The sequence below is a fragment of the Hylobates moloch genome, unplaced genomic scaffold (assembly GCF_009828535.3).
Source record: "Hylobates moloch isolate HMO894 unplaced genomic scaffold, HMol_V3 SCAFFOLD_16, whole genome shotgun sequence".
NCBI lineage: Eukaryota > Metazoa > Chordata > Mammalia > Primates > Hylobatidae > Hylobates > Hylobates moloch.
The window spans coordinates 10,252,778-10,278,025 of record NW_026652291.1 but is presented as its reverse complement, the minus strand read 5'-3'; the positions used below and the strand labels follow the sequence as shown (position 1 = coordinate 10,278,025).

The following is a 25,248-nucleotide window of genomic DNA, read 5'->3' as shown; positions in this document are numbered from 1 at the left end:
CATTCATTCATTCACGCCACTGTTTGCTAAGTGCCTATGCTGTACCAGGTGCAGCACTAGGTACTGGAGACACAGGAAGATGACAGCAGGGCCACTGTCCACAAGGACTCACAACACAGCGGGGAGAGAGCAACCTGTCCACACCCAGTAGGAAGTAGAAGGTAAATGATGGGATGCAAACAGAGCTTCTGAGGTTGGAAGAGACCCTGCTACAAAGAGGCAGAGCCAAGATTCGAGTCCAGGCTATGGGCTCTAAGCTGTGTGATCGTCACCCTATGCCACCACCTCCCACTTGGATTTTTTCTGCATTTAAATCCAGTGTCCCAGACCTGACCTGTGCTGGCCCTCTCCCTTCCCTGCCCAACCTGTGGTTACCATTCCTCTTCGTTTTCACTCTTGCCTTCCATTAGAACTAGCTCAACAGTTCTTTTATTTTTCTGCGTGCCAAGTGACAGGAGTTTGGGGGGACCCAGAAACCTACACCCTGAAAGAAACAGAATGGCAGTCAAGCATAAATGTTGAACAAAGGCAATAAAATGTTTGACCTCATCATTGTTTTTCTAGGAACCTATTCTGAGGAAATTTCACCCCAACAGAGAGACGCCTCTACAGAGTGAGATGCTCAATCAGGCAGCTCTGATTGGAAAGCAGCCTCCCATCTCCCACTATGGAGACGGCCTGGATGCTCAGTGGGGCACGGTGCGGCCACTCCAAGGGCACCACTGGGCTAGCTCTGGGCCAGGCTCCTAGAGGTGGCTGAGACCACATCCTGCCCCCAAAGGGCTCACACCCAGTGAGGGAGCCACCGCAGGTGTGACAATGAAGTTGCAAGAGCTGAAATGCAATGCCAAGGGCACCGGGGGACTCACGCAGCCCAGGGAGGGCCCCCCAACAACATGGAAGAAGGCAATGGATAAGACACTAGCCGGCAAAGGCAAAGAGTAGGACTCAAATGAGAGAAGTCCAGAAACACAAGTGCAAAAGCCACATGCTCAAATGGAGACAGATCAGGAGGGATGCCACAAGAGTGCCGGCAGCAGCTGTGCCGGGGTAATGGCCCAGAAATGTGGTGATGTGACTTTCATAACCATATAAAACAGAAACGGTAGCAATCACAGATGATTAACCAAGTGGATAATCCTCTTGCAGATCATACCCATGCCCGGCCAAGGGCTTCATGAGCACTATTAATAAGGGCGTGTCGGCGGGCACCGGATTCCAGCAACAGCAGAAGAGGAGACAGGCCAGGGAGGTCAGGGACGCGCCCTCGAGCCCATGGTTGGCTTCCCCGTGGGATCTGTCGCTCGTGGGGGCTCTGTTTTGAGACAGAGCACCCTATAAGGGCAGCGGCCTCCCTCCTGCCTTTTCTCTCTGTTCTGCAACTACTCCCACCAGCACCCTCATCATCATCTCAGCTCTTCAATGTCCGAGTTTCTAGATTTGAGCCTACTTGAGGCCCGAACAGACGGGCCCGTGGGGTATCTATGGCCACTGGAGAGCAGATGCTAGGCAAATACTTCACCCATTTGCCCAGAGGCTTCTGATTTCCCTGCACCAGGTGTACAAGGCAAATCCAGGCCTCCAACCCACACCCTCCTCCAACTCCATCCCTGCCCCTAGGGCACAGGACTGAACGGCACCCTCACCCCACCTGACCTGGTGTCAGCAAGATCAATGGGGTGGCTGATGTGACTCTGCAGCATGTCACCAGTAAGGAACTTTGCTAAGACATGAATATCACCATCAGCAGAGACTATGCCAAACACAATTGCCAACCGTCATGAGAGGGGGCCCATGTTGGCCACAGAATGCGTAACAGGGGAGTTCCTACTAGTTCTACCTGGAAAGTGGAGATCATTCCCTATTCATACAGTTGTTGTGAAAACTAAACATGAAATACCCAGCGGGGGTCTTGGCACATAGTACAGGCTGTATGCACATCCAATTATCTTTTTTTTTTTTTAGATGGAGTTTCACTCTTGTTGCCCAGGCTGGAATGCAATGGTGCAATCTCAGCTCACTGCAACCTCTACCTCCCAGGTTCAAGCGATTCTCTCACCTCAGCCTCCTGAGTAGTTGGGATTACAGGTGCCCACCACCACGCCTAGCTAATTTTTGTATTATTAGTAGAGATGGGGTTTCATCATGTTGGCCAGGCTAGTCTCGAACTCGTGACTTCAGGTGATTCACCTGCCTCAACCTCCTAAACTGCTGGGATTATAGGCATGAGCCGCCGTGCCTGGCCCACACCCTATTATCTTAATAATGTCATGAGGAGGGGCTTGTCCAACCCCATTTTATACATGGTGCTTCTGAGACTCAGAAAGGTGAAATATCTTGTCCAGGATGGCAGGTGACGTTAGAAGAGATCAGTTTCTTTCCTCCAATGGAGTCAAGGGTCAAGTAGGAGTCAAGGGTAAGAGTTCCACTGCAGAGTGTCAGGGATAAAATGGGGCAAGTAATTCAGAAAAAGGTTAAGAGCTCAAACACACTACATGATTGAGGAAGAAGAGAACCCTAAGCATGAGAATTTAAAAGGTTTCTTAGAAATTATACGCTGGGTGTGGGGACTCACGCCTGTAATCCCAGTGACTTCGGAGGCTGACGCAGGAGCATCGCCTGAGCCCAGGAGTTCAAGTAGCCCTATTACAGAAAGTCAGAAGAAACGGGAAATTGATTTCAACAATGTATTTCACGTAACCTACTATATCCAAAGCATTATCATTTCAACATTTAGGTAATATTTTAAAACAGTTAATGAGATGTTTTGCATTCTTGCTTCATATTAAGTCTTCACATTTCATGTATGTTTCATACTCAAAGCACATCTCAATCTGGACTGAACAGGGTTCCTCCATAGCCACACATGACTGGTTCCTACCGTCGTGGACAACAGAGGTCTAACCCCTAGGTTTACACAGAAGAAACTGAGGTTGAAATGGAGGACTGAACAAGGAACCACATGCTTGTCATTCACAGAGCCAAACTCAATTTCGGTGGTGGATTGGTGTGGCTTAGCGGAAAGAGCACAGGTAGAAGAGTGAGAAAGATCCAAGGCCAAATTCTGACCCTGCCACTAACTAGCTGTGTGCCTGTGGACTTTGTATTTGGCCTCTCTTAGCTTCAATTTCCCATCTGAAAAGTGGAGATAATTATCTTATTCATATAGTTGTGAGAAATAAATATGAAATATCCAACAGGGGTCTTGGCACATAGTAGATGTTCAATAAATAGGAACATGATGATGCTGATGATGATGGCATAGATAGGAATATATTGCCATCACGTTTTTTTAGCCTTTTAATTATCCCCAACCCAGAAAAATGATGCCCTGTCCCAGCCCAGGCAGATCTGCCCACCAGATGGCAGAAGGGCAAAGACGGAGGCCGGAAAAAGAAATGGGAGAGATGGTCATGGGGAGAGGAGAGGACACAACCACAGGGTGCTAGAGCCCCAGTGGCCTGCTGTACCCCAAAGCACATAGATGAGTAAAACAAAAGTCACCCCAACTCTGTGGGCCGGTGTCAGAGCCAACCTGTGGAGCCTCTTTGGAGCTGAGCCTGTTTTAAAAGAAGCAAATCACAGACCTTTTGGACTCTCTGATAACGCCCCAGTCCATTGTCACTGAATGGAAGAAATCCAGAACCTGCCTCCAACGGCAAAGATGTGACCATCTTCACCTGGCAGGGCACAAGGGCTCTGTGTCTTTGGTACTCCAGATCAAAGGAGACCTCTAATGGAAACTTTGTTGGCTCAGGGCAATAGAGCATGTCCATGAGCCACGCTGCTGCCTACCTCGGCTTCTGGGTGAGTTGTTCCCTCTGCAAGGAACATTCCTCCCCCTCCCATCTGGATAACTCCCATTTATTCTTCTCATTTCAACTTAAAAACACCACCTTCTCTGAACAGCCTTCCATAAAATATAATGCAGGGTCCCCTTGTTAGATACGCTCCCTGTAGTCTGCCATCACAGCCATCATTATATTCTGATGAGACCAGGGAGACTGACTCCCTGCCAAGGAGCAGAGACTAGGTCTGTTCTCCTCACTTCTGTATCCCTAGTGCCTGGGAAAGAGCCTGGAACTGAGCAGATGCTCAATAAATATTTGTAGGAAGTTGCTGTTGCATGAAGTTAACTCAGGAATCAGAAGGGCTCTGGTTGGTTTGACTTGAAAATAGGCAATATTTTGGAAAATAGAAATAAAAGTTGCAGCATCTGCACCTGATGCATTAAGTAATTTTCCATGAAGTAACTTTCCAAAAGGGTCATGCACTATTGTGTCATTTTGTTGGATTCTTCTGACAACTGGAGAGTATCTGGTTATAATGGACACAATTCACAGAACAGCTATTACATCAACTATGGATTTTCCAAGGGCCCCGAAGCTGAAGCTTCACATCAAAGAGTCTTTTGAGTGAAGGCACACGTAGTTCCCATAATTCTTGTGTGTCCGAGAGTGGGGACAGCTCTTTGGAGAAACACAGCCCCCCCTTCATTTGCCTATTACCCTACCAGCTCTCGAATGGGCAGTACCACTCCCAGGTGGAAATGCGGGGGGAAATTCTGACTGCAACATGACTGGCATTTTGTGGACTCACTCACGGATGTTAAAACCTCCTGCCGTGTGTGGAACGTCCCACTCATAGAGGGCCATCCTGCTCCAAAAGCCAGGAGTGGCCACCCCACACTCACACATTGAGGGATGCTGGCCTCAAGCCAGCCTAGGCCATGTCCACAGGGTGAAATGGCTGCACGGGAAAATGAGTCCAAAAGGTCACATCATTATTAATGAGGACCCCTACTCCCTCATCCCCAGGGCCACTGCCCAGCCAGCTTGGACCGGTCACCTTCCTGAACACCCAGCACATTCCTGCCCTTGCATGCTGGCTCATACCAACCTCCTCACTCACCTGGAGGCCATCCCCACCAAGCCCCACCTTCTTGAGCCTCCACCCAAAGCAAAGTCCTTCTATAGGAAACTTTCCTGGATCACTCAACGCCAGTAATCTCTCCCATCTCCAAAAAATTCCAGACCTCTACCCAGACAATTCACTTAGTACTTGTCAACTACTGCTGTGTACTCTCCACAACATGGTCCCTGAGTGCAGACACCAAGTCTGACATGCCCCAGCACCACCCCAACAGATTGACTAAGTGACCGATTCATTCACCTCATTCAGCTGGGCCACTACAACACTGAGCTATGGTCGTGCCACTGAACTCCAGCCTGGACAATAGGGCAAGACCCCATCTCGAAAAAAGAAAGGAAGCAGGTGGATCACTTGAGTTAGGAGTTTGAGACCAGCCTGGCTAACACAGTGAAACCCCATTTCTACTAAAAACACAAAAAAATTAGTGGGGCATGGTGGTGTGCACCTGTAATCCCAGCAACCTGGGAGGCTGAGGCAGGAGAATCGCTTGAACCCGGGAGGCAGAGGTTGCAATGAGCCAAGATCGCACCACTACACTCCAGCCTGGGCAACAGAGTGAGACTTCATCTCAAAAATAAAAAATAAAAATAAAAAAAAAAGAGGAAGGAAGGAAAGAAGGAAGGAGGGAAGGAGGGAGGTAAGGAGGGAAGGAGGGAGGAAGGAAGGGGTTAACCTAGACCTAGTCCTGATGAACTGAAACATAATATGAGCCACACATATAATGTTACATTTTCCAGTAGCCCTGTTATATATAAAGTCAAAAGAAACAGGAGAAATTGATTTTAACTATATATATATATTTTAATCTACTATATCCAAAGTATTATCATTTCAACATTTAGGTAATATTTTAAAACAATTAATGTGATATTAATGAGATTGACCACCAAAGCAAACACATTCCTCTTTTACTTAAAATAAAGGAAAAAAACAAAAGTTGATTCATAAAAAGCCTTTACTAGTATCGGGCATTTTTAACACTCATGACTTCACTGAGTCCCCCAAACAACCCTGGGAGGGCTTGACTATTTGTTCAAGTCACATTACAGATAGAAGAGACCAACACACCACAAGGACCCATAATTTGGCTAAAGCTCTGCAGCTGCAAAGTGATGAAGCTAAAATTCAAATCTGGGCCTGGCTTCAAACACCTTCTCTTTTCACCACAGGCCAGGCAGGCTGTCCTTTTTCTGGCTTTGTTCTTACTGATCAACTATGTTTACTAGATAAGGGCTGCAGGATAAGCAGGCATCCTTTCAGCGGTGCTGGAGGGTCAGGTAGTGATTTGTTCTTTACCGGAGTCTCCGAAGAGTGTTTCCACAGTGCTCCTAGTTCCGGGTAATCAAACCATGCAAAAATGTAGAAGATCAAGTAAAGTCAGTATCTGATAGAGGCTCAAGCAGGATAACTTTTAATCTTGCCATGAAGAAAAGCTTAACTTTAAAAACTTGGCACCAGCCAGTTCTCTCCTCAGGGAGCCTGTGGCTTTGGGCTTGAGGAGGTTTTATAAAAGCAGGCAGGACTCCAACACCAAGCAATGCATGATCTACCAAATAACTCATTCCCTCAGCGGTGTGGCTTTTCTCTCCCAAGGGGCCAAAGCACCCAATGTGCAGCAGAGGCTGCAGCTTGAAAACAGCAGCAATCACAACAAGTGCATGATGGTGAGCGGGGTGTCAAGTTAACCCCACGCCCACCCCTGCCTGGCCAGGCTCAGAAGAGCTTTCAGTCCACTGATGGGCGATTAGAGGCGGGTGAGGACCTTGGCGGGGAGTTCACTAGAGAACGTCCTCTGCCTCTGCAGCTGCACCCCATACGGGCCCCCAACCCTCACGCCTTGGGACCTCAACCACGGATGAACCAAAGTGTGCGGCTGAGAAAATAGCCATTAGGTGTGACCAGTGCCTCCTCTGCAATGCCCCCGATTTCTCCTGGTAACCAGCATTCAGCAGCAGCCTGGGAAATGGTCAAAATGGAATGAACATAGCCAGTAGGCATCTGCAGACTTGGAATCTCCAAAGCTAGGATGATGGCAGCACCCATTTGCCAGCCTCCCATCTGGCTGTTCTGAGATGCTTGGAAACGAAGGGAGAGATTTCTCAGAGATGAGGACGGACCCAACTGGGCTTCTAATTTTAGTCCATCTCCCAACTTTATTGAAACCTAGAGGAAAGGGACTTTGTTTATGTATGCATTACGTATTTAGATAACAAACCCTCAACGATGGCAAGAACAGAAGAAGGGGAGACAGCAATATAATTCTAGGCAGTAGCAAGAAGGACCAGTGGTCACAGATTTGGCAAACTCAAAGAAATCTACATCTTCAGCCAGACGTGGTGGCTCATATCTGTAATCCCAGCACATTGGGGGTCCAAGGTGGGAGGATCACTTGAGCCCAGGAGTTTGATGCCAATCTGGGCAACATAGTGAGACTTTATCTCTACAAAAAAATAAACAAAATTAGGCATGGTGGTGCATGCCTGTGGTCCTAGCTACTTGGGAGACTGAGGCAGGAGGTTTGATTGAGCCTAGGAGTTCAAGGCTGCAGTTTGCCATGATGGTGCCACTGCATTCCAGCCTGCAGGCTGGGTTACAGAGAGAAACCCTGTCTTAAAAGAAAAAAAAAAGGAATCTACATCCTCAGTGACAGCAAGGAAGGATGAAAACCAAGCCAATTTACAACCCAGAAGTCCCAAAGGGTCGGGAATTAGTGGTGGCAGGTATCTCTGGAAATGGGGTTAAAGTGCAGGGATGCACTAAGAGGAGGAGAGGAAAGAACCAGCTGGATCCGTGCATCCCCTCCCCCACATCTCCCAGCTGGGTGACTGTCCCTCCCCCATCAGGCACAGAACTGGAAGTTTATTCTCTGAAGAGGTTAAAAAAACTGAGAAGATCTCAATGCAAATTGTACTGTACAATCTGTATAGTACAATTGTACTGATTGTACAGACTGTTGTACAATCTGTACAACAGCCAGATTAAGTGATTTTATACATGCTACATACAGAGGACCAATGCCTCCCAAGCCCACTTCCTTCTTGCAGCTCCAAAACCCCCCACTCCTCACCCCCAGCAACCTGGTCTTGACCCTCCAGACAGGAGACTGTAAGACCCTTCCGTGGGGAGCCCAAGCAGCCTGGGAGGAAAGACCTAAAGATACTGGCATGGGGGTCCCCATGAAACAGTCCAGTAGGGACCTATGGGAGAAGCTTCCAGTTAGGAAGGACACCCATGTACTCAGAACCTGCAGAATGCTTATTAGTCCCCAACTCTTAAATAGGGGAAAGCAACCAAGGACTATGAGGCAGCTAAGAAAGAAGGCCTCTAACACGAAAGCTTCAGATCAAGCGAAGCCAAGAGAAGGGGTGCACACGTCCATCACATCCAGTGTGCGCCAGGCCCTCTCTAAGCCCTTCACCTCCAGTAACTCATGCAATTAGTGCAGCTCCCAAAGCAGACATCAGTATTATTCTTCCCATTGTACAGACGAGGCCTTTGAAAAAGAGAGAGGTTAAATAACTTGTCCAAAATCATAAAGCTAGTAAGTGGCAGAGTCAGGATTCCCAACTAGCCATTTGGCTCCACGCCATTGAGCGCTGTGTGAGCCATCTCTCAAAGCTCCGCCCCAGCCCTGTCCATCATGATCATCCTCAGCACGTAAGAGAAGATACTGCAGTCGTGAACAAGAGGCTTCTTTGAAGAATAAGAGAGAGTTCTTGCAAATTAAAAATGTGATAGGTTAAAATACGGAATGTAAAATTGATGGAATCTCAAAGAAAGCAGAACAAAGAGCAAAAGGGATTAAAAAATAGAAAAGGTAAGAGAATTGGAGGATCAGCCCACGAGGACTGGTATCCAAGTAAAAGGAGTTCTAGAAGGTCAGAAAACCAAGGAGCAGAAATCATAATGGATTGTCCTAGAAAATTTCCCAGAACTGAAGTATAGTTTCCAGAAAGGTCTCACTAAGGGCACAGCATAATGGATGAAAAGAGACCAGCACCAAGGCAGGTCACCTTGAAGTCTCAGGCTGCTGGGGACAAACCAAGGCTCCTGTGAGCTTCCAGACAGCATGAAGCAGGATGCAAACAGAGGATCAGAGATGACTGCACCCTTCTCTGTAGCTACCCTAGAAGCAGGCAGACAGTGGAGCAAGGAACACTTCAATACGCTGAAGGAAAATCATTTCCAACCTGGAATTTGATGCCCAGCTAATGTAGCAATCAAGAATCAGAGAATCAGTTCATTTTCCCATGTGCAAATTCTCAGAAAATCTGCCACCCAGGCACTCTCTCTCAGGAAGGATGTGCTCCTGTATTCAATGAGTGAAGCCGTCAGAGGAAGGCAGGAAGCAGGAGATCTGACCCAGGAGAGAAGCAAGGGGGACCACAGGTGACAGTGACAGGCAGTCCAGGTGACAGCTAGGCCCTAGGTGTGGAGGACAGCACAAGTTCAGACTGAAGAAGGTCAGAGGCCCCAGACTTGCTCAAGAAGAGAGAACTAGCCAGGAATGGTGGCTCATGCCTGTAATCTCAGCACTTTGGGAAGCTGAGGCGGGCGGATTACTTAAAGTCAGGAGTTCGAGACCAGCCTGGCCTACATGGTGAAACCCCATCTCTCTAAAAATACAAAAAAATTAGCTGGACGTGGTGGTGCACGCCTGTAATCCCAGCTACTCGGGAAGCGGTGGCTGAGGCAGGAGAATCGCTTGAACCCAAGAGGCAGAGGTTGCAGTGAGCCGAGATCACACCACTGCACAGAGACAGTGATCACACCTGGGCGACAGAGCTAGACTCCATCTCAAACAAAACAAAAAAAAAGAAGAGATAAATGAAACACTTTACCTGATACACCCAAACAACTTAAGGAGATATCTAGAATAGTAAGAGAGTTTCAGATGAATTAATAAGCACATACCCCACCACCAACAGCAACAGCAGACAATATTTAATTCCAAAGAAAACAAAAAGCAGATCAGGTAAGGAAAAGTGACCATCATTTACTACACAACTAAGTTCTAAAGAGCACTGACCTACTAGTGACACTGTAAACCCCAGTTACTGATCTTATCAAAATTATGATGAAAACATATGGGAAAGCTGAGAGAGGGGACAGATTTGAGGTTAAAGGAGGTAAAGAGGGGTCCTACATCCTCACCTTCTACAGTAAGAAACCAGAGCCTAGAACCAAAAAATCAAGATGAAGCAATACATGCATGTTATTTAGAGACATGGAAGAAAATACTAAAGTCATCAGCTTAAAAACCAATGCAAGCCATATCCTCCAGGGAAAGGGGCTGGGGTCTCACTGTTTTCCATACAAACCTTAAAGAAAAGGCAAGGGAATGGGGAAACAGGCATTGATGAAGACATGTGACCTCACTGAATGTTCTAGCAACCAGGAGAAGTTGGGGTTATCATCCCTTTCCACCAAAAAGACATGGTCAGGCTCACAGCTACCCACAGCCAGTCAATACTAAAAACAGGCTCAAACCCAGCTCTGCCAAACCCAGCATCCACATTCTCCCTTTGATCCCACATTCATGCATTCAACAATATAAACTGAGCACTCTCTAAGCCTGGGTCACAGGGGTGGCCAGGGCAGACTCCAGCACCTGACCCAACAGGGCTTCTGGTCTACCTGGGCAAACCCACAGTAAACAAGCCATCAGTAACAACAAATCCAAGTGTAGCAGTGCCTACCCTACACAGCCTCAACCTAAGACTGCAGCACTTATCTGATTCCTGCTGTTCCTCTTTCTTTCCTCGCCCACTCTGCAATCCCTCACTGACCTCATGGCATTGCAATGTCTCTGTCCCCTACAGGTCAGCAATCACATGCCACTTCATGGCCCTTGCCCAAGGCACTCCTGGGAACTCAATACAGGCCACTGCCCGGGGCAAACTCCTGCTTTCGGCACCTAAGGCCCTTGGCTTTGAATCGGGAGGTAACACGTTTGGTTTGTTTTAGATCAGAGTTAAACTCGCAGGCCAGGCCAGCTCTCCAAGAGAGAGCTCCATGCTTGTGTACATGAAAGGAGAGGAAGCAGCCTTTGTAGATGGGCCTCCAGAAAGGCCTGGTGAGTCTAGGGGGCTGCAGCAAATTCCTGGAGATACCACAGTGTGCTGTGAAACCTCACGTCTGCTGCTCACTCGCCGAGAACAGGGCAAAGCCACGGAGCCCCTCTGACCTCGGAGTCTGCATCTGTGAAGTAGGGGCCCCAGAGGTTTATGTCAGCCTTAAATGACATGATGGGGAAGGCTCCGCTTTATCATCTGCCGTCACCATAACACAACACGGGGACAAGAGGGTGGTTCCCATGGCTGCCTCTGCTCACTTCTGCCATCATTCAAGGTTATGAGAATTTCATCTCCTCAATTTCTTCAGATCCCCACTCTTTTGAGATCCACCCCGGGGAATCACCAGGCAGAAATCTTCAGTCAAGAAGTCAGCCTTTACTTTGTTAGTTCAAGAAAAACCTGGTGTGTAAATGACTCTAAACAGAACCAGCTGGGCCACTGAACAGACTGTGATAAGGCTCAGGAGCAAGGCTGGCTGACATCTTGCCCAACATCCTTTAGCTGGGATCCAGTTTTCTTTCTGGGTTCCAAGTAAGTCAGTTGTCCTCTCTAGCACCACCTGGTCCTTGATCTAGCGCTGGTCAAGTCTCTCCCCATGTCCCCACATTCAAATCTCATCTTACCACCCAGCCCCTGACTGACTTCATCTTCTCAGGCTTACCTCTGATTCCTGGTTCTACCACTTATTAGCTCAATGGCTTGGAACCTGTGACAATCTCACTCAGCCTTAGTTCTCAGGGCTGATAATAATGCCCACCATCAGGGTTCTTCTAAAGACATGGCACAGGGTCCTGCACTGTGGTCACCTCTCCCCAGCCTACCAACCCCCTCCCTGCACACACTCCCCATGATCACATCAGTGCCCTATAACCAATAAAGACAGTCCCTGACTTGATTTTTATACAAGCTGTACTATATATTACACATATTGCAACAACAACAATACCGCAGATTGTCTTCTGTAACTCAGGTTGCAACTCCCCCAGTGTGGCCTGAGAAGGAAGAAGCCGTGCACACCCATGGGGGACCCTTTTCAGCCACACGGCTGTATATTTGGAATATTACTGGAATGTCTGATTATATTTCATCCTTGTTTTATAAAAATAAGTAGAAACAGAAGAAAAAAAATGGGAAGCGTCGTTATCCATGATCATTACTGGTTTCATAAACCTACCACGAGACAACAGCGGAACTGGGGCCATGAAGATTGTGGGGCTAATCCCGTGTGCAGCCAAGGAGGGAGAGGGAGGCTAGGGAGGTTGGAAACACAGATGACATCATTCAACAGCCCTGAAACAGTGAGGCAGGATTAGGACTTTTTTTCCATTCTTTGGCAACTGAAGTCCCTTGTAACTTGCATGTCTAGCCTGGGACTTTCGATATGTGATGTAATAAAACCAAAAGTTGGAAACTGTCTATAAACCCATATTTTAATGATGCTCTCTTGTTTTCTAAACAAACTGTGATATTTCACATCAAGTAGAAGATTGTTTACCCAACACAACCAGGACTCAGCTTGCTCTAGGGTAACGGCATTTCCAGGGTTCATGGATCTCCACTCCAAAAGAACACAAGGATTAGAACAGAGATGTCACTGCTGCCAGAACACGTTCAGTCCCAAAATCCACACAACAGCTTATGCAACTAGAGGACACTATGATGCCACCCTCTTTGTCCCAGGGCCACAGGACATAGATGAGACCACCATGACACAACGCCACCACCTTCTCTGGCCTCCTAGGTAAAGAGTCTGTTGGCTCACACTGGCCTCTCCCTTCCTCTTAAAGCCCACTCCTGCCCTTTGTCAGGAAGCCTCCCCGAGTTCTCCAGCCAGGTGGTGGCAGCCCTGTGACCACAGCCCTGGTCTGTGCACGCTCAGCTAAAGCTTGCTGCCCCCACCCGGGTCTCCACCAAACTCACAGAGAAACCTACAGGGCAGTCCAGCTGTGCAAATATCTCCCCAATGTGTCTCCTCTATGGAAGCGGAGAAGGCTTGACAGCCATTTGTTATTTATTTGCGTATGAGATTCCTATGGCTGCTGTGACAGATTACCACACGCTTAGTGGCTGAAAACAACACAAATAAATTCTCTTCTAGTTCTGAAGATCAGAAGTCTGAATGGGTTTTACCAGCCAAAACCAAGTTTACGGGCAAGGCTGTGTTCCTTGTGGAGATTCTAAAGTGGAATCCAGGTCTTCCCTTTTCTGGCTTGCAGAGGCCTGATATGGTTTGGGTGTGTGTCCCCTCCAAATCTCAGGTTAAAACGTGATCCACGGTGTTGGAGGTGGGCCCTGTGCTGGCTCCCCTTCCCTTCTGCTGCGATTGGAAGCTTCCTGAGGCCTCCCCAGAAGCAGATGCTGGCACCACACTTCCTGAACAGCCTGCAGAACCATGAGCCAATTAAACTTCTTTTCTTTATAAATTACCCAGACTCAGGTATTTCTTTAGAGCAATGCAAAAACGGCCTAACACAAGGCCCCTGCATTCCTCGGCTCCTGGCCCCGTCCTGCAGCGGCATCGCTCTCAACTCTGCTTCCATGAGCACATCTCCTGTCTCCCTCTCTCTCTGACCCTCCTGCTTCCTTCTTATAAGGAGGCTTGTGATTAGCTGGGTCCACTTGGATAATCCAAGATAATCTCCTTATCTCAAGATTCTTCGCTTAATCACATCTGCCAAGTCCCTTTTACCAAGGAAGAAAACATATTCACCCATTTGGGGGATTAGGATGTGGACATCTTGCAGGGGGAGGCATTGTCCAGCCTACAATGGTTCTGAAGACCTGCTCCATGTTAGGGGCTGGCAGGACAAAGATGCACGCACTCCACTCAGGGCTCCACTCAGAGGCGAGCTCAGAGGGCATCTGTGAAGCCCCTGGGAGTCCAGATCTCAGGGCTGTGAGTTCTGTCCAGGAGGGCACAGACAGGGTCCAAAGAGGCTGTTCTGGGCATGGTCACAGTCATTCTCTGCAGAAGGGACCGTGTGGACAAAGGCACAGCAAGGATAAAGGGTGTGGCCTGTGGGTGAACCCAGAAGACACCTGGGTGCAGCTGTGGCCCAGTTCCTTCAAGGAAGGCCAGGAGAGGTGGGGGCAGAGCACACAGCAGCGCGTCTTCCCAAAGGCAAAGAGCCCTGGTGGAGAGATGGGTGGGGTGTGAGAAACGTCTTGGGGATGCCGGGCCGGAGCAGGACTGGGGGACTGGAGGCAGGGTAGACAATGGTCGTGGCAACTAACAAGGAGAATGTGTGCAAAGGAGGCAAACGTGGGAAGGCCCAAATGAGACAGACATTCAGGGCCAGGACTGACGGGACACAGGAGGCGAGGGAAGAGGCGCATGAACAGTGCTATCTGAAGGTTCAGGTTCCTCCACCACCAGATTGGCAGGTCACCTCCGAGCCCCCTCCCCACCCGCCGCCCCAGTTCTCAGCTGGAAGGGCTCAGAACACTGCTTTTAAGTATGTCATACCATAGAGGATTAAAAATAGTTTTAAAAAGGAGAGGGATATAAATATCGCAAAGGCTCCTGGCTGCATGGAGAACCCCCAGGAGAGGAAGGCAGGGGTGGGGCGTGCCTCCACCATCGGAGCCTGAGGTCCTTCCAGTTAGACCCGGAGGTCTGCAGTTCTGCAGGAGCTGAAAGTAGTTCTGGTCAACACCAAAATGACCCCAGGACTTCTGTAAATTCCCCAAATCCTAATGACCCCAGGGCTTCTGTAAATTCCCCAAATCCTCCTTGCTTTTTCTGTGCCTTAGGGACACTGGACCACACTCTCCAAGAAGCAGTAGAACACAAGGGAACCGAATAAAAAGAGGGACAGAAATAAAAGGTGAAGGTCAACTGCATGGGCCCGTCTGGGACGCACCATCCTGCATGCCCCGACCCAACCTGGCTTCCGTCCTGCTGAGGAGCTTGCTGGGGCTCTCCCTGACCCCATGGCCCCCCACCACACGCTCCCCTACCCCATGGGTTCATGGGACAGATTTTCCTCTGTGCCCCATCCTCTGCCACCTTCTTCATCCCAGGGATACAGAACATAGAGGCAACCACTGTGACATGACATCACCACACTCTCTGGCCTCCTGGGTAGACACTCTGTGACTCAAGTGGGCCTCTTCCTTCCCCTTGAGTCCCACTCTCCTGCCCTCTGTCAGGAAGCCTCCCTGGGTTTCTGTGGCCAAGTGGTGGCAGCCCCGTGACCAGAGCCCTGGTCTGTACACTCTCAGCTCAGGCCTGTTGCCACCACCCGGTTCTCCACCAAACTCACAGAGAAACCTACAGGGCAGTCTAGCTGTGCAAATATCTCCCTCAAGGCTGGACTGGGCCTCCCTCCCCACCCTACACTCCTGCAGGACCCAAGGTGAGCACCCACAGTTCCTACACGCTGATCTCAACCTCACCATAACCCTATCCTCTCTGTACTGAGAACTCCTAGCATGTCCCATTCACCCATCCCTCCATCCCCAGCTCCCAGAATTTCAGGAGGACTCGACAACTGTCATTTGACCAAAGGACCAGGCTTCAAGTGGGTAAGCCCATTTCTAAAGCAGGTTCAAAATGTACCCCAGGCAGTCAGGCACCCTTTGGAGAAGAAGGCTGGGCTGCCACACGTACAACAAGCATTCCCTGCTGTCATCACGAGAAGCATCTTCTCCTTGTCACATGCCCTGGGTCTGGGTTTAGAAAATACAGTTCCTAACTTCCTACAGGAAGTCTTCCAGATTGCTGTATTCTGCATAGCAGCCTGATACTTGCTGACAAGGATACATTTCCTATTCTGTAGGGAGGCTGGCCAGACTTACCCCACCAACCTGATTCCAGCCTCCCAGGCCCCTATATTCACACCTTGCTGCTGGAAACAAGAGTGATCCCTTGTCCACAGATGTTGGGGCTTTCTTCTGGATAGAATCAGATGTGGGATAACAATGACCAGGCAAGTGTGGGAGGCACGTGGCAGGGGTTCCAAGATAACGCCTTACTTCTGAGATGTGGGGGCATCTTGATGGCTTTCATCCTGGGCTGCTGTTCCAAGGCAGAGCAGCTGACTTTAGCAAAAACATCACTGACAGACATACACACGCAGAGAGATACACACTAAAAATACACATACACAGCCAGGTGCACTGGCTCACACCTGTAATGCCAGTACTTTGGGAGGCCAAGGCAGGTGGATCACCTGAGGTCAGGAGTTCGAGACCAGCCTGGCCAACATGGTGAAACCCTGTCTCTACTAATAATATAAAAATTAGCCGGGCATGGTGGCGCACGCCTGTAATCCCAGCTACTCGAGAGGCTGAAGCAGGAGAATTGCTTGAACCCAGGAGGCAGAGGTTGCAGTGAGTCAAGATAGCGCCGTTGCACTCCAGCCTCGGTGACAAGAGTGAAACTCTGTCTCAAAAAAATAAAATTAAAATTAAAAACACACATACACACACCCCTTTTCTTTTGCTGAGAGCATTTTACTAACACTTTCTCCATTTCTGTCTTCCTCTTTTTCTACACTGGGCCGGATGATACATATTTTTGGTTTTGTGGGTACTTCTTTGCCTCAACTACTCAGCTGTGCCCTTGTCCTGCAAAAGCAGCTATAGGCAATATGCAAATAAATGGGTGTGGCTATGTGCCAATAAAACTTTATTCACAAAAAGAGGCAGTGGGCCAGATTTGGCCTGTGGGCCATAGTTTGCAAATCCCTACTCTGATAGAAAGAAAGTAGGAAGACCTGGTAAGGAAGAAAAAGTCCATTTTTTGATGCTGCACTTATGATTTCTGATGCTGCCTCTAATTCCTTCTGTGACTAACGCAATCTATCACTGTTTAAACAAACAAAAGAAAAAGAGGCATGGGGAAATAAAAAAAAATTTATGAAAAGGTTTCTATGGGAACAGGGAGTTCACTTTTAATGGTTCAATCACAAAAAAGACAATTAGTTTTTCTCTCTTCCCCTCAGACATAGGGCAGATGTGCTCTATGGCTTGTTGGGCAGAGGGACTTTGTCCAGGGCCTCAGCTATTTCAGTGAAAACTTAAATGCCAGAGTGTTCCACAGGTCAGGGAGGGCAGTTTATGAAATCTGGGCCTCCTGGGCAAAGGGTTGCTTCCCTAGAGCTGTAGATCTGGTGAGACATCCTGCCTCTCTCATGAGGCTGTAGGGCCAGCAGGCAGCTCTGGGCTGCTCTGATGCAAAGTCATAGCTGCTGACACGTGATTCTGTGGTGAAACTTCTTCCTAGGTCTGCTGCCAACTGGACTGAGGGCTTCCCTCTCCCTGCTGAAAAGCCATTTGTGAGATGGGCTTCTGTTTTACCTGGTCCCTGAACACTCTTGTTCCTGGTACAAACATGCGTGGGTGGAGTCCAGAGCCCCTTGTTTGCCCTGATTGCGGGCCGGCCATTAAACCTCCCTAGGTACCTTCAACTTGACAGCCAAGGACAAGCCAAAAATGTACATCATTTACCACGTGTACTTATATAGCAAAGCTTATGAAATGCAACATTTTCTACCCAGGACACTTGGTGGAAGTGAATCTCCAGCAATCCACAGTGAAAAGAATCTAGGATGCAGCCAGCAGTGCTTAGCAGAGCCCAGAGTCATACACCAGCCATCCACTCATGCATGCCAGGGGCTGGAATGCAGATGGCTGTAGGTGGGCACCTGCCCAGGCCCACCACTCCTTGACCACCTTCCCAGGGGTGGATTTGAGCCCCAGATAATCCAACCCTCTCATTTTGCAAATGAGGAAACTAAGGAACCGCAAGGGAGAGAGATTTTTCAGAATCTCACAGCGAGTTTGCAACAAAGCCAGGACCCTGGCTCAGGCCTTCAGCCTTTGGGTCTTGGCTGTGACTTCCACAGCTGCACAATGCTCCACCTGGAAAGGCCCCTCGAGAAAAATCCACACCATGAGATAGGGATGGAGCTGCCACTAGAACACGGCCTTTTGCCTGTAATCAGGAGTGAACTCAAAGCCCGTGGCCTGACCCCAGCCACAGCCAGAAAGAAACTTTCTACATGATGATTCATCCCTTAGAACCAGGCACACAGCCCCAGGGGTAGTGCCCTGGCAGGCAGTTCCTTGACATGAAACCTGTGCATTTGGTTTTCTTTGGGTTTTTATATAGAAATCGTCAGTGCACTTGCTGTGCCCTCTAAGAGCTGGCGGAGGTGGGAACAGGAACGGACCCTCCTTGGCTCCATCCCTTCTCTGGCTGCTGGATAACAGTGACCATGGCAGCATCCCATCCCACTACTGTGTGCTCCACTGCTGTGTGAAAGGAAGGTCTAGAGACAGGGAGGTAAAGATGGGGTGATAAGGAACTAGAGGGGCAGGCTGTGGGGGCAGGAAGTGTTGGGGAGTTATGGGAGAGAAGGTTGGTGTGGCATCCTGAGCCAGGCCACAGGTGACCTCGCACAACAGGTCAAGGGGCTTGGACTTCATCCCGTAAGCCAGTGCAACCTGGCCTTTTTCTCATGGTCACATGGGACCATGATACTATTTGTCCTGGGATGGACCAAAGGGCTGCCCAGGGCCCCACTCTGCTGCCCTTAGCTCACGGGTTGGGAAGCTCTGCTGTAGGTCACAAAACCTACTGGTGGCTTTAGCAACAACATGCTCGAGTGGCTGAGTGGTAGGTGGAAAGCCATAAAGAAGTCAGTCACTGTGGAGTCCAAGCTCGCATGAGGAACACCTGCGCCTGGGCCTGAGCCAGTGGAACAAAAGGAGAAAGTGGGCCACGTGGGCCGGGGCTGATCCTTCTGAAAACGCAGGCCCTGCCCTGCCTCTGAGCCTGCCCTTGAGGGGATTCCAATAATGTCTCTCCCTTCTGCACTGTGCAACCCAGAACCTACGCAGTCAAGTTTCTGCTCGGCCTTCCAAGTCCAGGTCCAGAATTACAGCATCAAACCCCAAAAGCACCAGAACGACAGGGGATGGCCCAAAGCAGAACTGACCTCCGCACCGCTAGAATCAGAAAATTCAAGCTCCAGTCTGGCTGGGTGCCCATGACAGTTTCACGCTCCTGAAAGGCAGAGACTAGAAGCAGCTTTCATTCTCCAATGCCTGCAAGATGCTACATGCTCGACACACATGTGCTAAACTGCTCAGAGAAGGGTTGTGGGTTTTTTGGGTGGTGGAGGCTTCCCACATGAATGGAGTCTTCTTTAAATCCTGGCCTGACACCCCTTTTTGTCCAACAGTACAGTGACCCCCAGAACTGGAGGAACACTGAGCTGGACCCTGAGGTTCAGGCAAAGAGGGAGAGGGGGCAGCCAGAGTAGCTTGTCTTTCGAAGGACACCGGAGCCCTTGTAGCCAAGAGCCAGGCAGGGAACTAAGGTGCAGACCTATTAACACACCACCTCTAATGTGAATTCTAGAAAATATGTCCCTGCCTTCCCACATGGCTCCAAGGAAGTGGGGACCAACTGGCAGAGGCTGCCAGCATCCTGCAATTCCATCTTCTCTTCTCCAAAAAGGTCAACAGCTTGGACCACCCCCGTTTCCCTGCAAGGGACCCTGTGAGGGTGGCACCGGCAGTCTGCCCAGAGGGACGTGTCTGTGCTCTGACAGGGGGCTCCTCCTGGACAAACATCTTTTTGAGCTATGCAAGTGAACGTATCCATGAGAACTGCATCTGCTCAAGTATCAGACACAGGAAGGTGAGTGGCAGGCCTCTTGGGAGGGGCCATCACTCTGCCCAACTCAACCTGACCTCCAGAGACAGGTCTGGAAATCTTCATTCCATTGTTTTTTGGGGGATGATCTATGACATCACAATCATATTGCACAGATTTCAGAATCCCACAGTTCAGGGTGAGAGATAAAATCCTTGGATGAGCAAGTGAGCAGAGGCCAAGATATTTCTAAGTCAACTTAAACATATGGATATATGGAAAGATATAAAGATATAGCTCTATTATTAAACTATTCTTCCCTGAAATGCAATATCCCAGAGGCCATAACCTCAGGGATACCCCTCATTAATGACCCCAGGATCACCCCATCCCAGGGCCCCAAGAGAGTCAAAGCTTTCTGAAAAGAACCAGGAATGCCTGACCCTGACAGCAGCTGCTGCCTGCAGATGGAGGCCGGGAATCCTTCTCAATCCCTATGATTACAGATCTGTAAGATCCCACTGTAGCCCTCCTTCCATTGCCACGACAACTGCGGCTATCTGTGCTGTAAGCAGGCACACAGCTTCAATGGCAGCCCCTCTGCCTGGACTCCTCCTGCCTCCCTTAACTTGACTACCCTCTGCACTGAGTTCAGAAGAACAAGGCCCCTGCTGGTGGCCCCCAAAGCCGATCATCCAGGCACATCCCGGGCCATGGGCCATCTGACATCTGACAGCCAGTTACAGCAGATGCTCTAAGCTCGGCGTGGAGCACCTTCTAGACTCGGCCCTTTGGCTGAGACTTCCTGAGTACCACAGGAGCAAGGACAGAAAATGCCTATTAAGCATTCAGTCAAGAGACTGACCAAGGGAAAAATCAAGAGAAGACAGATGCCTGCCCCCAACTCCACTCCCAGCCTCTTCTCAGCAATGCTAAGCAAAGCACAACGCCCGACACGGTAACTCTACAGTGCTAATGCCCCCAAAAGACACGGACAGCTTCATTCATTCATAATAGCCCCAAACTGCACACAACCCAAAGGTCCCTCAACAGGTGAATGGATCATCAAACGGCGGTGCATCCATACCATGGAATAGTACTCAGCAAGAAAAGGAAGTCCAGATACAGGCGAGAGCACAGAAGAATCACACCAACATAATGCTGAAAAAAAAAAAAAAAAAAGGGCAGAGTACATACTGTATGATCCAATTGTATATCAGGTTCTAGCGGCAAAACTAACTTTCAGTAATGGATCAAGTTTGTTCCCTAGGTGGTCTGGGGGCAGTGTTACTGGCTGGGAAAGAAGATGAATCGACCATCTAGGGTACTGGAAATCTACATCTTGATCTGGCTGGCTGTTACACAGATGTACCCATACATAAAGTTTTGTTGAACTTAAGAATAAGTGCACATTTAAACATATACATAAATTTAAAAGTTTATTTTTTTAATGGCAAAGCCTGTTGATGCTTAAATTGTAACTGATGTTTGCCTAAAAGTGAGGACAGTTCACTGGGAGCTGAGGGAGAGGAGCCTACTCAGTGAACTCCTACCCAACCTCCAGGACCCATCTCAAATTGTCCCTATTCTGTAAAGCCTTCTCCCATTGTTCTGGTTGTAACCTAATGTTCATATTGCAGGGCATCTCTTCACAACAATCAATCGTCTCTAAACCAGGAGCTAATCCTAGAGGAATGCAGTAACTTGTTGCACGAAGCATTGGTTAGTATGTGCTTATTAAACACTCAATGATTGCCTAAGACAGACAGGTACACACACTCACACCCCGACAGTCCAAACAAGATGGCATCTCAGCAGAAGACACTAATGCCCACCCCCAAACAGGATGTCCGTTCTTCTCAGGCAACAGGATCCAGGCACTTGGCTTATTATCAAAAGAGATCACTTTCAACATCCCCAGCCCAAGCCTCCTCCTTTAACACAAATCACAGCCAGAAGAGTTCGGAGCGGCCCAGAGCAAGCTGTTTCCAGTGTCCACCCCAGGAGGCTCCCCAATCCTTTTGAGGTCACCTCTGCCGGCACTGTCCTTGCCCAACCTAGGGGTGGGGCAGATCCTGGGCTCCCAGGAAACATTCAATCAGGTGTAATGTTTAAACTTGACTGCTCGGCCATCCATCCCCCAGCGGCTGGGGCTCCCTGCCCTCTAACAGTAAAGTCGCTGCCCTTGCTGGCGGAGGGCACCCACGGCCCCATCGCCTCTCTGCCCAGGCCTCCCAGCTTGCTCCTAGCCACTCCTAACCTTGAATCTCTAGAAACCCAAGCCTGCAGGGGAAGCAGCTACAGAAGCTTCACCTGCACAGGTCAATGTGGGTGAAGAAGGGCCGGAAGTGGTGTTCTGTCTAGTTCTGCAAAGCCCACATATGAAAAAAAGAAGCTGGAGATACAGTTCCACGAAGAACAGCTGTCTTTTGGGTGGGTAGGTTGTAGGGGGGAAATTATGGGTGACTTTTTTCTTTCAAATATTTTTGTGCTTTCTAAGTTTCCACATTGAATAAATTCTTTTGAAAGAGAAACACACTTCAGGTGTAGCACCGCCATCCCCAGCCGCTCTCCACCACTGGAGTTTCTCTTTCACCTCTTCTCAGCTACCTCCCAGGTAGAAGGCTTGGTCCCAGTGTCCTGTGCCCAGGCAGGGTCGGAGTTGGGGTTCAGCGTGGCGGGGAGGGGGCTCTCGCCCTCTCCCCAGTTACAGTCCTGATCCTGCAGGGGAGGGGCAGCTCCCTAAGCAAAGTGGCCGCTGGAGTTGGGTGCTTGCCTGACCCCACCGATCCGATCCGCACCCCTGGCCTCCCTTTCCCCAACTCACCCCCTGAAGCGCCGCCCACCATTCAATTCCCCTTGCCTCGAAGGTACTTAGGAAGTGCACGAACTCACACACACACACACACACAGAGTCGCACTGTCTCCTCCCCTCCCTGACCTGGGCCACCGCCCCCAAAAGCCCACGTACAAACTTCTCCAAACTCGCAGCGGTGGCTGGAGGGGGTGGTGACGTCCCCCTAATGAAAATGCGAGCCCTCTCCCCACAACACACACACGTGTGGCGCCCCACCCCCTGGGCAACTATAAACCTGGCCGGGGCTGGCCGCCCTGGGGCTTGGGGGCGGGTGTCCAACCCCAGCCTCCCACCCCGAGGCTAGTGACAGGAACAGCGAGCGGCCGGCGAGCGGGGGCGGCGGGGCGTAGTTGCCAAGTGTCGGAGCGGCGCCCCGGACTCCCCGAGCGCCCGGCCGAGCCTGGGCTGCGTTACCTTGCAGGTTCTGCACTCGGATGTCGCTAATCTGCCCGATGAGCTCCTCGCGTTGGAACCAGTCCCACTCGTGTGCAGCCATGAAGCGCGGGCGGGAGGGCCCGGGCCAGCGCGGCGCGGGCGGCGGGCGCGGAGAGCCTGACTGGCGGGCGCGCGAGCGGCACGCACCCGGCGAGGGCGCCGCGGAGCAGGAGCCGCGGCGGGCGCGGGCGGGGCGCGGGCGGGGCGGGCGGCGCGATCTGGGCCGCCCCCGCCGTGGGCTGGCAGCGAGCGAGAGCGGGGCGGCGGGTGCGGGGCACCGGGCTCGCGCTCACTCCCCCGTGCGGGGGCGGGGGCCCTGAGGGGCGAGGGGCGAGAGGCGAGGGGCGAGGGGCGGGGCAGGGGCGGGAAGCTGGGTCAGGCCAGTTTGTGTTTTTTTTCTTTCCGGGGTGTTTGTAGGTTGTATTGTTTGGTTACAAACCGGCGGTTATGAGGCGCGGGTCCCGGTCACATTGTGACGTCTCAGGGGGCGGTGGGCCGGGTGACGCAACTGGGGGTGGGCCCGCGGGTCCCAGTACCTGGTCCAGGAGGCAGCAGCGTCTCCCTCCCGTCCAGGATAAGACGCCCCCTCCGCGGGTCCCCTGTCCCTTGCCCACTCTGGAGAGGCAGCCCCCACTTGGAGGGACCAGGACCCGAGCCCTGCCCATCCCCGAATCCTGGGAGCCCTGCGTGGGGAGCGTCGAGGGCCTGGGTCGGGGGGCAAACTAGTGTGGAGGTAAAGTTGTGGGAGTCTCCAAAGTGGGGGGGGCTGTGAAAGAAGGGTCTTCTTCGTTGGCTTAGATACTAGGCGCCTTTTCAGGTCCAGTGATGTGACTTCAGCTTCTAGGAAGGAGCAAGAAGCAGGCCAACTACTAGGAGCTGGGGTACGCTGTGGGGTCTCTGGCCACTGAGTCTCCAAGTGACCCTCTGTGGGGTCACTTGAAATTACTGAAAATGCCAGGACAGAACTTCCTGTGGAAATTACTGAAAATGCCAGGACAGGCCTTCCGGTCCCCTCCCTCCCCACCTCCACTGTTGAACTCTAGAGAATTCCAGGATCTTATCTTGTTTGGGGCCCACCATGTGGTTTACACTCCTTAAAAGTGAGACCCTACGGTTACCGAATTTGCCCAAGGCTGAGGAATGACTTAGGAGCAGGAAGTCCCAGCCCCCTGCTCCCAGCTCAGTGCTTGGGCCCTTTCTGTGACAACTAAGGCCACAAAGAAAATGGCTTTAAATATTCAGTGTTCCAAGAGGGGGAAAAAATGGACAGGGCTCACTGGGCGTTTAAATACATGGGCCTGTGTGCATCGCTGCTCTGTTCACAGCAATGAATCCGGGAAACTCGGCTGCCCACTAATTACCCAGTAGCTATGGAGGTCCCCCGAAGGACAGACCTGTGCCCTTGAGGCAGGGCCCTGAAGGAGGGTGAGTCTACCCTCAAGTCATCCATGGGGGCAGGGGCTTTCAGGTAGCCATTAAACAAGGAAAGGAGATTTCTAAAGTGGACTCCAGAAAGGAGAAAGTCAATCTGGGTTAAGGAACTGTGAATGGGGGTGGAGGGCAGCAGAGGTCTCTAAAGGCTGACCTTGGAGCTGAGCCCAGAAGGAGGAGAGGAACCCCCACAGGACAGCAGTTTGGGCAGGGGAAGGTGGGATCAGTGGAGACAGAAGTGGAGGCCCCATCAGGGGCTCCTGGGTGCTTGGGCTTGAGGCAGGAGCTTCCTTGCTGCTGCCTTGATTCTTAATCTTGTGGTCATTTCACACTCCAGGGAGCAGGATCTCTTTCTGCGTCCTGTGGAGCCAGGGTGGTAGTAGCAGCCAGGCTAATTTTGCCCCATCTGCTAGCCATCCCCCTGTTCTTACACTTCAATTTATTTTCCATAATTGCTGTGGGGTGAAGTTGTGCTGAAAACCATTTTCTTTACAAAGCAGAGAGCTAAGAGAATCAATCAGCCTTCTTCTCCATCATGAGACAGGTTGCAGGGAATCTGTCTTTATGCAACGTGCCCTGTGGATGTTAGCTACAGGATTGGGCCATTTTTCATGATGCAAAGATGTCTGATCCTGGGAATGGACAGCCACATCATTTGGGGAGCACTACCCAGGCAGCAACAGCTCCCTGGCAGGGAGGACTATGATCACCATCGATTGAGCACCAACTGTATACCAGATGTTGGACGACTCTCAGCCTAAAGAACTTCTTTGCTTTTCAGTAAGGTGGAAAGAATTTTAGGTGTTTTTCAAAAAGGAATAGAAACCAGTATTGAGCATGAGGCTGGCCTCTAAAAGGTACTGGAATATTCATTGAACTCATGTGTCAATATCACCCCTGTCTCCTAC

General features: G+C 50.3%; 1 protein-coding gene and 1 long non-coding RNA gene across 6 annotated transcripts in view; one reads left to right on the top strand and one right to left on the bottom strand.

Moving 5' to 3' along the window:
- CLMN (calmin) overlaps positions 1-23,086 on the bottom strand; it is a 125,970-nt gene extending 102,884 nt beyond the window's left edge. For 2 of the 5 annotated variants that reach the window (XM_058429928.1, XM_058429927.1), the window contains exon 1: positions 22,889-23,058. In XM_058429928.1, coding sequence (XP_058285911.1) covers positions 22,889-22,970 — 82 coding nt within the window. In that variant the 5' untranslated portion in view covers positions 22,971-23,058. Of the gene's footprint in view, positions 1-22,888 lie in introns of all 5 variants that reach the window. The other 3 variants (XR_009210430.1, XM_032179768.2, XM_058429929.1) reach the window with 3 other exon arrangements.
- Positions 23,087-23,416: 330 nt separating this feature from the next.
- On the top strand, positions 23,417-25,181 carry LOC131381551 (uncharacterized). Its single transcript, XR_009210370.1, has 3 exons — positions 23,417-23,642; positions 24,235-24,334; positions 24,885-25,181. It is a non-coding gene; the product is annotated as an uncharacterized LOC131381551 (long non-coding RNA).
- Positions 25,182-25,248: the final 67 nt, after the last annotated feature.